The sequence below is a fragment of the Thalia democratica genome, chromosome 3 (genome assembly GCF_965202585.1).
Source record: "Thalia democratica chromosome 3, ktThaDemo2.hap1.1, whole genome shotgun sequence".
In the NCBI taxonomy this organism is placed as follows: Eukaryota; Metazoa; Chordata; class Thaliacea; order Salpida; family Salpidae; genus Thalia; species Thalia democratica.
In genome coordinates this window covers 62,371,746-62,387,081 of record NC_139167.1, presented here as the reverse complement: position 1 = coordinate 62,387,081, position 15,336 = coordinate 62,371,746, and the positions used below count along the sequence as shown (strand labels likewise).

Sequence of the window (15,336 nt, the reverse complement as noted above, 5' to 3'; positions counted from 1 at the left end):
AAACGCTACATATTTTTAAGTTTGTTATTCTCTGTCATACTTACACTTTTAAAAAAACCCACAGTTTTTTTGAAGATTTTAAGTATCTATTTTTTTCTTCAAAAACTAGTAATCTTGTAAGTTTTACAGTAAAACTATTTTCATCAAATGTAAAGTTCATGTAGATTAAAAAACATACTCAATTAGTGTCGAAACTAATAAAAAATATTACAAAATGAATACAGTAGTTACATAATGGATAACTATTGCTTAATTCCTTAAATTTACATTTTATATACACAAGTAATAAACAATGAACTTTACCGCAATACTGGATAAATAAATACTGGATATACACAAGTAGTAATAAACCTTATAGTTTCAATTACCTTTAAACATTTGTTTTACATTGCACTATTATTTGTTAATTTTATTTCATTTCAATTAAAAGTTAACACCTGTAACTTATTACACATATGTCGCTATAAACATAAAAATGATAACGTTGAACAAAATTAAATTGTAAGTGCTAAACGAATTTAACTATTAAAATGTTTACTATTAAAAAAATTTACAAACTTTAAAAGTAAACGATGTTAAAATTACTTAAAACTCTATAACATCAGTGAACTGGCAATTAGCAGTCAGTCGCACAAATTGAGAAAATGACTGACAACTACCAGACTACTAACGCAAGTAAATCTATTTAGTGGTTAAATTTCTATCAACTTTTAAAAATTTATAGTTTGAATAAAACTGTAGTAAAATACCTTTGCACAATAAATTAGTCACATATGAGGTTTATTAAATTTATGAAATAATAAAATAATCAAATAAATATTACTTCTACTAAACATACAAAAAACAGTAATGAATACGATGTAAAAAAACTTGAATGTCAGAAATAAACAAAAACTTATTGTCACAGTTATACAATTGAAATTGGGAAGTGTTAAAATATCATGAAATTTTGGCAGATAGTAAATTGTGTCATGAAATATTTCTAAAAGTCATTGGTTTCATTTTAGTCATAATAGTCGATAAAGTCATTTTAATTAAGCTACAAATTGAATGAAGCCATAAATGTTATTTTTGAAGGACAATAATATTAAATTTGAAATAAAAATAGTTTGGCATAAATAAGTACACACAAAATTTTGCATATTGAAAATAATATATAACAAAGAAATAATCAAAGCTTATTTTACTTAAAATTGAAAATACAAAATAAATAAATTCAAATAAAAATAAGATAAAGCTCAAAAGTGCATTAAAATCTTAAACAAAATCAAATTCAAATAAACTGAAAGGCATTGTGCTTAAAAAAACTTAATATATCATATTTTATTGATCTTCGGAAGATTGCAAAAGATCTTTCTTCTTCCAAAATTTTCTATCTTCCTCCTCTTGATGCATCTTATTGATCTGATCATCTTCGTCTATGTTCTTCTTCACTCTGTGAATTTTAGTAGCAAATCATTATTATTAGTTTTTATAAATATGTTTAGTGATTTTAGTTTGTTTATAACTATGAAACAAACACTTTGAATTTCAAGAAATTTAGTAATTTTTAATATTTTTTTATCTTAATCTATGTTCTTATTCTCTCTGATAATTTAATTATAAACCTAAACATATTAATGATTATACGAACAAAATATTTTTTTTATTATTGTGTTTTCACTAATTAAAACTGTGGTACAACTTTCTAAAACAATACCTTACAAATTATTTAGTTTGAACATTATTAAATATATTCTTAAAGAAAACATTTATTTAAAAATATTTTATATATAACAACTACCCTTGTTCATCTATATTATTACTGTCTTTTGGGTTGCCAGTAACAAAACATTCATAATAATATGTTATAATATAATTTGTTACTATTTATTTTAATCACTTCTGTTGAATTGTACTTAGTGTCTCAAAGTAATGAAGTGTTAATTTAAAGATTATTTGATATATTCAATTACCTTTGTTCAATAATATTATTATTGTCTTCTGGGTTACCAGTTACAAAGGACCAGTGGTTCAGATCTTTTTCAGCCAGGTGGGAATCCAAATGAGTGCAAGCCACTACTTCGAAATCATCTCCGAATGGAGTTCTATGTTTGATAGTTAGTATAAATATTGATACTTATGCTAATTGAAATTATATATTCTTTTCAAAGGTTTTTGAATTTGGAAAAATAAAAACATTGGAGTAATAAAAAATTAAATCTCAAAATATTCACTGATTGGTGTCCTGTTTGATATACTAGTTAAAAGAAATAAAAATTCTTTTAAAATCAAGCAATGGAAAATCTTTTTACTCTAGTTTTTAAAACTAGGAATTACCCATTTGAGGAACTTAAAGTTAATTAGTAAAATTTGTTTTAATTAATAAGAAAAGTTGTAAAATGTAATCACAAGTCATTTTAATTCCTTGCAAAACAACTTATTTATTGAAGCTTTAAAAGTGTGGATGAAGTATGAAACTTATTAGAAACACTGTTAAATTTGTGATAATATTAAGGATGACTGTTATCAAGTTTAAGTTTATTACATCTTTAATTTTCACTTTGCATGTTTAATTGAATGTACTCATGTACAAATTTTTTTAACTTCAAAGTAACAAATAATTACATTTACTAAAAAATGTTCTATATACTTGTGATATAAAAAAAGTTTTACTGTAAACGTTAAAACAAATTTTTTATACCTATTTTAATGAAAACAGTTATAACTTGTAAGTTTCATTTAAACTCAAACTAACTTCAAATGCACATTATCCAGCATTGAAAGTTTTTCTCCGGTTTTGCAGTGATGAATTACTACTTTCGTATTTGCCTGGATAAATATAAAATAACGAAGTAAAATCAATTACTTTTCTTAATAAGGTTTGAATCTTTAGGCTATAGTTGAGAGAAAACTTAACTCTATAACAGTGGTCGTATTATATCAACGAGCATAACCGTGCAAAGACTAATGAAAATAGTTAAAAAATTTGTAGATGTGGACAACGACTACTTTGAGCATGCTTGTAACAACATATACAATTCGTAAAAGTGAAAACCTTCTTATGAAACAACACTTAATTGTGGTTAGAACACTTTTAAAGATTTTTTTAAACAAAAATTACTTATTGTTTTCATTAACACTTTAACTTCGCTTAATTCATTTAGTGCAAACTTTAAATATTACAATCAAACTCTTAAAACTAGTAATACAACTAACAAGGATATGAAAAGCTGTACAAGAAACAAAGTTTCAATTTTCATTATAATTTATAAGTGACAAGTTAAAATTGCTAAAGATTTAACTCAACAAAGGGGCCAGAAGCGTTCTATAAGTAGCGGTCAAGCTATTCTAGAAAAGTTGCGGGCTGACTGTTGAAAATAAGGTTTTAGTGGGCCGCGGTCATTAATACAACTAAACATAAATATACTATTTTAAACCAAAAACGTGTTAACAATAAAATAATAAAGCTTTCCTAAATAAGTTATATAAGTAAAGTTGAATAAATTATAATTAAACTAGGATTCAGCTTAAATTCAAATTGTTGGTCGCAGTTTGCCGACTTCTGAATAAAATTAATAATTAAAATATTTTTGAGCATCTTTTTATTATTTATTTGAGAAAAAAATATTGTTTTTTTTTTTTATAAAGCGCACTTATGCATACAGACAAATAATTTTTCAGTCGAAGTCATGTAGAACTTAATTTTATTGAGAACTTACTACAGAACAACAAATACATACTAATTTGGTGTTATCATCAACTTATGTTTAGTTCAGTAATATTAATGTTCAGTAATGTTATCTGCCAATAATCAAATACAGTGGCCGTGTTTTTAATGGCTTTAAATAAGATAAACCAAACAACAAGCATTTGTTTAAAATTCAATCTGATTTTATACAAAAGTTTGAAGATAGTGTTTGTGTGTAAACTTCTATTGTCACTAAAAAATACTAAGTTAAATAAAATTTTGTATGATGCGCGAATTAATATGAGAGAATGAAGCAAAATACAGTAGTTTTTTTTTATTAGTTTTTTAGGTAACTTTTTAAACTTAAGTTTTACTAAAAACACTTAAAAAAAAAGTGTTTTTTGAATTTTAAATAACCAATAAGTAATAATGTTAACTTAGTAAATCTCATGGTATAACATATAACTTGCAATAATGAAAAACAGCATAAAAAATCATACTTAAATATGGTAAAAAACAGTTATAACTAAAAACTTTTTTGACAATAAACTATAATTAGTTCACATTTATGGTTCAACTTAGGTTAATATATTTAGTTTAAACTTTAACTCATACAAACAAATACCTATTGTTAGTGAAACTACTAAAAGCAATATGAAGATTAGTGCCACAAGTACAATTTAAACATGTAATATAAATCATTGGAAAATATTAAGTATAAAGACAAGCCAAGGACCGATGGTAATATTAAAAAGTTTTCAACACTTTAAAATAAAGTTTTGTTCTGAAAATAAACAAAACTATTTTCAAAAACGAGAAAACCTAACCAAACGTAAAGAGGCATTTTTTAAAAGTTAAGTAGTTTTTTAACAAAATCTAAACACTTACATATACTTATTAAAACATAAATAAGAAATAAAGAGAAAGAAATTCATGTAATATAAACTTGATTAAGAGTATTAATAATCATTAACAAGTATAAGAACACTAGAATGCAATTTGTTAAACTTTCAACATCTGAAAAAAATTTAATAATATTTTCAATAAATAATATACCAACCAAAAGTAATTAAACCAACACAGTTTCCTCATTAGTTCAAATAACATTTTTTAACATTTTTCATGAGCTTTTTTAACCTTAAATATGTTTTACTTTCAGAATGAACATTTTCGCTGGGTAATGTAAAGTTTAAGCAGTAACAGAAACTAAGTATGAACAATTATAGATACAACAACTCACTATTTTTAAAACATACATACAGAAAAGTATTTATTAGTTCAAATTATAAGAAACAATTTTTTAGGAATTTATGAAAAAAATAAATTAAACGAAATTGAAGTAAACTAAAGTTATCTATCGATTTAACTTTTCAAGTAGTAATAATAAATAACAATTCAACTAACAAGAATAAAAAGTCATGGGTTACAAACATTATTAAGAGTATTACTAACTACTAACAAGTAACAATACCACAAATACTAAATATTGCAACATCAAGAAAAATGACCAGAAGTATTAAAATAATTAATAAAAAAACAAATGAACTAACAGGAATGGGGAGACCTTCAGTTTCAAGTCTCTGCTGCGGATCCAAGCACAACACTTTCCACACACACATGTAACTGTTCTCACTCGTGCAGTTAACCAACTGTTTCTTCGACTTCCTCGCGCGTTGGTTGAAACGAATGTGGTCGCTCCACAGTTTCAACTGGTGTATACATGTTTTTAATATTTTTTGATTTTATATTATCTTGATGAGTATAAGTATAAAGTTTACAACATCTCCACGGTATCAAAAAATTATCAATAAAATTAATTAACTTTATAAGAAAATGCTGTTTAATTGTAGCAAAGCGTTTTTACCTAAATGAAAAATTATGACTAATAATAGTAATAATTTTATAAAATCAAGTAACTAATTTGTGTTGGTTAAATCTTATGCGATTGCTATTTAGTTTCAACTGGTAATAAGAATAACAATTTTACAAAAAATTATTTCTTGGCAAAGGGTTGCTTGATGACTGGTAAAAACATTCACAGTTTCAACTGTCTTTATTAGTAAAAGCGGTTATTAGTAAACATCTTTTGGATATAAGTATGTTGTTAACTGCTATTAAAGGCTTAAAAATTATAATTTTAAATATTTTATTAAACACTGTATTGTTTTAATATCAAAAAGGTTGAGAACTTGAATTGGTTTTATACTTTGATTATGATTGTTAAACAATATTTGTCAAACGTATGTGGTCAAACGTTCCATAGTTTAAATCCACATTGTTTATTATACGTTGTTTTAGTAACTGTTTAAATAAAAAAATTAAATTCAACTAGAACTTTAAATACCTTTAAAAATTTAGACGATAGTTGAAAATAAATGACTATAAACATGGGCCATATTACACAAAATAAACAATCAATTTTTACATTTACTGTGTTATATTTCAAGTAATCAACTGTCAAAGTATAGAGTGTTTATGTTAGTAAAAACTAGTAAACTTTTTATAATGTTTTACTAAACAAAAAATTGACACTTTCAGTATCCAGGATGCCTTGAAAAAATTAACTTTTACAAAAATTGTCCAAATAAAAACTTACACTAGCAGTATATCCAGGCTGGGTTGAAATGGTAAAAGGTTGTCCAAAACACAAAGTTTCACCGACTGGTGTACCATCAATACTGTAAAGAGTATATAAAAACATTATTAGAACAAAATAGTTAATAATGTAAAAAAAAGCTGAAGAAAATACTATGCAGTTTAATAAATGATTGTTGTAGTAATTAAATTTTAAATTCAGTTAGTTCTACTTTTAAAACCAAAACTATTTTCGATAAAAGTAATAAATATATTGTGTTAACTTTCAAGTATGATCATTGTTTACAAATTTTCTAGTACATCACATAAAAGTATCTTTTTAATTACCTTAGTAGACATTTATAACTTTAATTGCTGTTCAAACACAAAAAGTCGTGAAAAATAAACAATACTTATCCTCTATAGTAAAAATGTTTACCTTACTAAATTTACTTGACACAAAACAGTTATAACAATTACATATAAGTAATCTGACCTAAACTCAATCATTGAAAAATTACAATTGTAACCACAAACAAATAAGGAATACTAACCTTGTAACAGTAAAAGTAGTTATACTACACAATTTGTATGTTATCATGAAAACCACACAATTTTTATTTCAATCAATAATTTGATTATACGAAAATAATAATACTACACTATGACCTAAACATGTCTAAGACGTATATATGTTAATCACAAAAATTACCTTGTAATAGTGAAAGTGTTTCTCTTGCAGGGATTGAGGAGTCTGGATGCAGAGAGATCCACAGGAGGTTTGATGTTAGGATCAAAATACAGCATGGACTCCTCAGCGTTTATTGAGAGTGCGTAGGGCAAGCGCGCTGGGCTTAACTGTGGAGAAAAAATAAATTTTAACAGTTGCTCAATTTACTTTTTTTAATTGAAAGCTTAACTATGAACTTTATTGTTTAAATTCTAATTTAGTAAAGTTGTATGTTGAATATCATTGTTAAGAAGTTAATACAGAAATTAAAGTTTAATTTTTTTTTAATTATCAAAGAAGGTAAAATTTTAGTATAGCCATAATTACAGCTTTCAAAACATTTTAGTAGATTGTGCTAAATTGAAAACTTGTATGAAAAAATTATTTTTGTTTCGATAAACTTACATTTGTTTTAAAAAACTTCATTTAGGTTTTAAGTACTAAACTACAAGATAGATCTTGAGACTAAATTGTACATGATGACAACTTTTAAAATTCATCAAATTTATTTTTATCCTTATAATATACTCATATAAGCTAGTTCAAAGTTTTTTGTACATCATAACTTAAGAAATAATTATGATCCAAGTTGTTGTCAAACTTTTAAGTATATATAAACTGATTAATAATGTTCTTATATACTATAAACTGTTTAATATTTCAATCAAACAAACTTGTGTCAATGGCACATCAACAACTTCCTGTCCAGGGTTGACCAACATGACTTTATCACCAAAATGGACAAATCCGTCCTTGGTTACTGACAGCTCGGTCTGCAATTTGTAAAGTAGTTGAACTCTTGTTGTGAAAAGTAAATTAATTATACAGAATTTTCAGTATTTTTTTTAAGCTATGTGAAGTATTTTGGATTTGAATGTTAATTACTTTTAAAAACTACTTTTTTAACTTTTTACAGTCTGTTCTGTACTAAAATTTTAATAACCCCACCAATAAAACAGTTAATAGAAAATTATAACTTTTTGACTTTTTTTATGTAAAAATTTCCAACAAAACATTTTTTAAACCATTAATGGAATGTTATATACTTTATTTTACAGTTTATTATCAACAACAGATTTACTTGTAACAATTTATGAAACACTGTTTTGTTAATAATAAATAATCTAATGTTTGATTTAAAGAAAACTACAACATATATGGAATGCTTATTAAAAGTTTTTGTTTTAGCTGAAAAAAAAATTTTATACTTTCAAAAATATCACAATTAAAATTAAGTCAAATCTTTACAAAATATTTTTATAATCTCAAAAGTTGACTTAAGTTTTTACATTCTATATAAAACTGACTTATATTAAAGCTTTAAGCTATTAATATAATACCCAGTGTAATTTTGTGTATAAAATGCCTTGATTTTTAGCCATTTATTTATATGATTTCTATATAAAAAGTGTGAGTGATTTCAAACTTTTCAAAGTCTGTTAAATCTTAATTGAACTTCTAGTGAGTTTTTATGTGTAACATGTACAAATGTATTACAAAAATGACTCTGTCTCAAAAGTTTCAGTAAAATTTATATAATTTAGAAAATAACTAAAAATTCATACTATTAGTTATTTATACATATCAAATTAACTATAGATTCAGTCAATAGTAATTTATGTTAGACATATTTTGACCCTCTACAGTCTTAAATTAACCAGTTGAAGTAGTTTTTAAGAGACATATAAAATAAAAAAGCAGTTTGGAAAATAGCTTAAAAGTTCATATTTGGTAAACTACACAGTTTGGTCTCTACAAAATCACAAAGCTAATACAAAGTTGCCACTTGTTTTTTCAAAATTTCTCCAGGTTTTCCAAATTTCCTTCAAGTTTTTAAAAGTACACATTTTTGAGTCTATTTTTAGTTTGAAGTTAAGTTTAAGGTAAGTAACTGTCTTAAATAGTATAAAAACATTGAAAAGATACTGTAAAGCTACTTTAAATGTGTTTTTTATTAGAAAAATTTTTGATGATGACAAATTGTTTATCTATGTGATATATTTTTTTAGTCAAATCAAAATTTTACTACTGAACATGTTAAAAACCCAAATTTTTTCTGTGATTTTTGTTGAAAATTTCAGGTTTTTCTAGTTTTTTTTCAAAAATTCTCAAACTCCAGAATTGTTTTGCCTAAATTGTCAAATTCCAGGTTTTTCTAGATTTCCAGGGAAAGTGGCAACCCTGTAATAATCAAAAAACTGTTCAATTAGTACAAAATAGTCAAAATACTATATCAAATGAATAAAAATGTGTTAAAGTGTATAAAATTTCAGAGCTATAAGTTAAATAGGCAGTTTAATTCAGTGGCAATCATAGATTTCTAATAAATAAAATTTTCTTAAATAATAATTTCATCAAAACATAAGCTTACTAAATTTAACAACCAAATAACCTTGAACTAGAAATAAGTTTTACTTGTAAAAGAATAAGAATTCAATAAAGTACTTTGAATTTTTTATTGATCTGTTTATTTACTTGAAGCTTTTGTGGGTAATGCTGAAGATTAAAAAAAAACATTTAAAAGTTATATCTAAGGTTTAATGTAAGCACAATGTTTAAAAAAATACCGCTTAATTAAGTTATGCAACATTAAATTTATACAATAAGCTAAACAAACCTTCTTCAAAAAGGTATCCAGAATATTCTGAATTCTTTGAATGAGAAGTTGTCCATTTTCCTTCTTAGCAATGAAATCTCTCAGCACTGCCTGTTGTAGAAAATTATTGTAAGGAAATTTGTTGCATCTTTACATAAAACACTTCATAAATATATATGATTTTTTTTACAACTTTATCATGTACAACAAAGTATCACCCCCTTGGGGGAATTTGGGCTATCTGGGAGAGTAAATAGTTAAGGAGCAAACAAATAAATGGCTAATTTTGAGCAATATCAAACAAAAGGTAGCAACTATTTTTTAAATTTCTGTCACATGATTATGAAAATAAGTTACTCAGGGTCATAGCAGGTGTACAAGTACCCATTTAAATAAATATAATAGAGAGTTACAAACACCAAGACTTTTTGTGTCAGAAATACAGAGTATAATATTTATATATCACATAAATAAATAAAGTAAAAACATTTAGAGACCTGTAAAGAAAACTTTAAATCAAATTTCATTAAAAGGTAAAATGATGCAAAACATAATCTAAGTATTTTTCTAGGGTGGGCATTATACAACTGACAGAAAAATTCCCCACAACGCACTTTAGGCTTGAAAAAAACTAATATTATGTAGAAGAAATGTTTTAAAATACAACATTTTATATATTTTTAGTACATGGTTGAGCTTAGCATATGATTGTTTTATTGCTTTATTAAGTCTTAAATTATTTTTATAACTTTTATAGTACAATTATTAAAAACTACACCACCTAACAAGTATTTTTCTGAGTTTAATTCCAGAAGACTTATTTAGGTACAACTGTGGACAATTAAGCAAAAAGCTGCCCACCCCTAGTTTTAAACTTTAAGTCCTTTACTTTTCGATTTCAAAACCAATTCTTTAAACATAAACTTTGACCACTGATCATAATTCATGTAAGCTTTCTCAGCAAATATGCTTAAAAATTGACAATTTGCACAAGCAACTTAAATCTGAGCAAAAGTCCTACCTATATACTTTTTAAAGTTAACTTTATTTTTACTTTTTAAAATTTGAGATAAACAATCTAAATTGACCAAAATAGTTTAAAAACAAATATATTTAAAATAAAATTAATAACCATAGTGGCAAACTGTTTATAAAAATTCCTCAAATTAAGTTACAGCAGAAAAATAAAGTAGATAAAATAAAAGGTTAATCTAATTAATAGTTTACTGGATGTAATTTAGCATTTTGTTTCAAAAATTTTTTACTTCTTCTTTGGCAACATTTTGTTCCCACAGACCAACTAAAGTAGGCATGCTATATGTTTTTATGGATCTTCCTACATTTGAATTAGAGCTCATGTTGATTAGTATGTTTGTTGATGATTTTTAAAAACTGTTTCTTAGCTAACTTGGTTTTAGATGTCAATATTTTCTTAACTGATTTTGCTTATAGTGTATTTTGTTGTCAGAATTTCATATGTTTATGCAAATGTGCCATAACAACAAAGAAAACGACTTTTAAGCTCGTTTTGTTTCTGGTTTTATGTTTTAGTAAAAGAAGATTGTTGTTGCTTAAACTTAAAAATAGTTATAGAAGGTATTTTTTTGACAATTTATAACTTTTAAATTACTATTAAAATATTATAAATATCTCACAAAAATAAGAGTAACAAGTTTCTTTTTAGTTTTATAAGTGGTTCAAAATTTATAAAGCAGACTTCAATTATTTTACAGTTATAACTATAAGTTTGACACAAATATTGTTGCTTTAATTTATTATTAGTATTAAGAGGAAATATCTTAACTAATAAAAAACTTCAGAATGTAAAAATTATGTTTAAAGTTTTTGAACCTAAAAACTTAACTACTGAATTCATTTTTGAAACAAAATATCATTAACAAATGTAAAAGTAAAACACAATGTCATTGAAAGTTTGACTAAAAGAGACATTTAATCAACATATAACCTATCAAAAAGTTTTGGGAAAATATATTGAATTGAAAAAAATTGTACACTGTGCATAATTACTAATGCTATACAAAAAACTTAAAGTATCTTTTTTTAAAGTGGCGAAATCACCCATTAAAGTGGTCAAAGCTATAAGAGGTATAGGCTTGTAAAAGGAAAAATTAATAATAAAAAATTGAATTTTTTTAATGCCAAGTTGGTGATTTTGTAAATGAGTTGAAACTATTCTCTATTTGTACATATTTAAAACTAAGAAAAAGGGATAAAAGTAATTAAATTATTGTAAACTTTATAATTTATCAAACAAAAACAAATCAGTTGTTACTAATAAGTTGTTTTTTGTTTAGTTTTATATTGGCACCTTATTTAAGGAAAGTAATATTTGTTTTTTAAATTACTAGTATTTTTTTTACATTGATTAAATATTATTCAAATGGTATCTATTTTCTTTAGAAATAAACTTTACATTTCTGAATTTTAAAAGTCTTATCTAATTAATTTAATCTAAACAGATGTTGAAAAGAATCGTATGTACAAAAATAGAAAAAAAAATATTATAATTACCAATTTTACTTAGATATAATTAAGTTTTATATTTTGGTCAACCTTGTACTTTATGTCTTGTTTAAATTAGTTATCTGTTCTATTTTTAGTTAAAATACATAAGTAAATAGATATTACCAGTAAACTTGTCTCAATGGTTTATTAACATGCTTCGATAAGATCTATCTTTTTTTTTGTGAAAAATGTTTAAAACTTGATCAAGAAGAGTAAATAAGTTTTTTTTTATAGTAAGCTTTAAATAATATTATATATAATTCATATACACAAAGCTTGTTCAGACCAAAATACTCATAAAAAAACGTTACTAGTTAAAGTGGCATTATAAAATTTAAAACAAAACGCTTAGTTTTTTCGCTTAGTGAACAAGTAAAAAAAATAAATAATAAGATAAAATTTTTGCTTCTAAAATACAAGCTTTAATTACATAAAGAACAATCAAAAATGTTTACTTACTTCCAAATAAAAGCTAAGTTCTAAAGTTAAACAGTTTCTAAGTTTATAAATACAAATAAAATGAAGACAAAGATTAAGAAAATAAAAAAATATTAAAGCAAAAGAAAAACAAATAACCTCTTAATATTTTATTTTAATGATAAAAACATCAAACAAAACTTTAAAATCTACAAACTCAAATGTTATCAAATATTATATGAAACTTTTAAGGTTTTTTTAATATCCGTTAAATTAACTTTTACAATATGGATTTCATCCTATACATGTTATTCCATAAAAGTTATTCTTTCCATTAAAAACCCAGTTGAAGTGTGTTGATTCGTTAACACACAGAAACATATATTGGTAGAATAAAGGAAGATTACTGTATAATTTGTTTTTATTAAATTAACTTTTCTTCATAATTGACTTGCATGACATTAAATTTTTAATAAAATAGTAAGTTTTTTGTTGTAGTTAGATATAATTTTTTTACCTAAATACAAACAAAAAAAACTGATGTCTTATTACCATTAAGCTAATCAATTAAAAATATTATTTTCTTTTTTATCAAAGTGTATGTTGAAAAATAAATAATAAAATTCAAACAAACTATAATCTTGAAATGCTGTTAACTGGTAAAATATAGGTAGATTTTGTTTATGTTAAAATACGATCAATAGATATAATAAAATAAAATTACTATTGAGCCGATCAATTTAAGTTAATATTCTTATTTGTTTATCAAGTGTGGTTTGAAAAATGATTAAATTAAAATTTTAAATTGAATAAATCAACAAAATAAACTAACATCTTCCAATGCGTTTTCTTCATGCCAATTTCCAACTTTAGTTCTAGGTCCATATCTATTAAATAAATTAAGTTACATCAGTTTTTGGTTTTAATTTTATTTAAATAAAATTGATATAAAATTTAAAATTGTTTTCAGTCCATAAAAACTGAAATAAACATACAAATTAAATAAATTGCAAAAAACTATTAAAAAAAAAGTAAGTTAAGTTATTTGTCCATCCATATAAGTTGAAATAAATATAAACAATCAATTAGCTGTTTTTATAGAAAAATGTAAATAAAATAAATTTTCAGTCGATAGTTGTTAAATTTGTATAAATAAGTAAGTAAGAATTAAGAATCAGATCACACCTAACAAAACTTATTGAGTTATGAAGTTTAAATTAGGCTAAATTAAGTTAACAAAATTTACACAACATTGAGTTTATAGATAGTCCGTTTATCAAACATCAAACAAAAAACTAAAACTGCAAACAATAATCTTATCTTCATTGAAAAATTCAAAAAATACTCATTAATTAAAAGTAACAATCATTACAGTACGTAATTTCAGTTAACTAAAGCTAAATAATATAAATTAACTTCATACATACAAAGTCATCAAAATACACCAATGTTTTCAGTACAAATAAAACTTTAACTTACCTTCCAATATGTTTATTACTCATGATCAAGTTGAATGATTCTTATATAAAAACTTAAAAATATTTATATTCAAAAGTGCTTTCAATCTTGTTTCTTTCTTATGAAATGCTGTTTAACTTGTGTTAAATTGCTGTTACTTCTTTAAAAGTGCTGTTTGCTTGACAAGTTTATAGGCTAATTCCTACAAAAGACTTTTATGCTTGGCTTTTAAAAAAGTGTTGTTTTTCTTACAAACTGCTGTTAAACTTATTTTGTTCTTTTCACACAAAATTAATTTTTACACCACACAAGTTTCCCTTAGCAACGAGCGGTGATAGTGGATTTTCAAAGTTTTGCCTAGCAACAAGAGTTTTAATTTTTGTTTTGATGACGCGTTGTTTTCCAATGCTGTAAAAACTTGGAATATTTTTGCATTAAAATTGAAGCTATTTGAAATGTTGTAATTTATCTTCAATAATTTTTCAGCGATTTGTGTAAAATATTTTCTTGAACTGAATTTCGGCTTTGCGTATTTAGCTTAAAATTCGTATCGAATTATTTTGGTTTAAAACTAAACTTTCATCAAGCATACTATAAACTATAAAATCAAACTAATAGTATAGACAAAATTTTCTTCTTAGTTAAAATTACCACACAATCTGAAAATTTAAGTCTAAATTTAAATTCTATAACTTAATAAAAAACATTAAACTATATTTTCTATTACTTTGATTGTAATAAGAAGTTTTTTAATAACTACTCGTACTAAACTCATTCATAATTATAGTTATAAAACTATTTAAAAATTCATACGTTAAACTTATTCGGATAAATAACAGTTTTCAAATATTCGGAAGTGATTTCTTAATCTAGCTTAACATAAAAACATTTGCTATGTATAAAAACATAAAAAAGTTCAATGTTGTAAAAAAACTAAATGCAAAAAAACCATTTTGAATTCAAAAAAGAAAAAAAAAACAATTTTACACTTATTATACTGCTTGAGAAGTACTTTCAAACCTTTGTTGAATTTTCTTTAAGATAAAAAGTCATTTTCTTTTCTCAAAAGTCTTTACTTAAGAAGTTCTGGTTTAAAGTTTTAAATTTTAGATTGGATCTACGTAGATTTCAAAAACTTATAATGTTACAAGGCAATCAAAAACAGATATTTATTTTCTTTAATTTAACTGTAAAACGTTTTTAAAATACTGTTTTAATTTATCTATATGTTTTTAATATTTTTTGAACGTTTTAAATTTTATTAATGATTTTATAAATAGCAAACTGAAGAATATCTAACAACGAATCTTTTACTTTAGATATGCAATGTTAGTAATTATTTCAAACCAAAAATGTTTTCTATTT

The 15,336-nt window shown here is 24.0% G+C and overlaps 1 protein-coding gene across 1 annotated transcript; it reads right to left on the bottom strand.

The window, feature by feature from the left end:
• Positions 1-908: 908 nt before the first annotated feature.
• Positions 909-14,226, bottom strand: LOC145831597 (cilia- and flagella-associated protein 161-like). The gene is made up of 10 exons (XM_082938903.1): positions 13,993-14,226; positions 13,346-13,400; positions 9,592-9,681; positions 7,649-7,747; positions 6,957-7,102; positions 6,267-6,348; positions 5,221-5,379; positions 2,738-2,811; positions 1,956-2,087; positions 909-1,435 (listed from the first exon to the last, which is right to left on the bottom strand). The coding sequence occupies exons 1-10, from the start codon at positions 14,013-14,015 to the stop codon at positions 1,324-1,326; spliced, it is 972 nt and encodes a 323-aa protein (XP_082795029.1). The 5' UTR covers positions 14,016-14,226; the 3' UTR covers positions 909-1,323.
• Between the last annotated feature and the right edge of the window lie 1,110 nt (positions 14,227-15,336).

What these genes read in the sequence shown, in the direction of transcription:
- LOC145831597 (XM_082938903.1), bottom strand. Translation starts at nt 14,015, where the DNA reads ATGAGTAATAAACATATTGGAAG. An exon ending in AAGAAAACGCATTGGAAGAT is followed by an intron (nt 9,682 to 13,345) that starts GTTAGTTTATTT and finishes TTTCTACAACAG; the next exon opens with GCAGTGCTGAGAGATTTCAT. An exon ending in AGCCTGGATATACTGCTAGT is followed by an intron (nt 5,380 to 6,266) that starts GTAAGTTTTTAT and finishes TGTATACACCAG; the next exon opens with TTGAAACTGTGGAGCGACCA.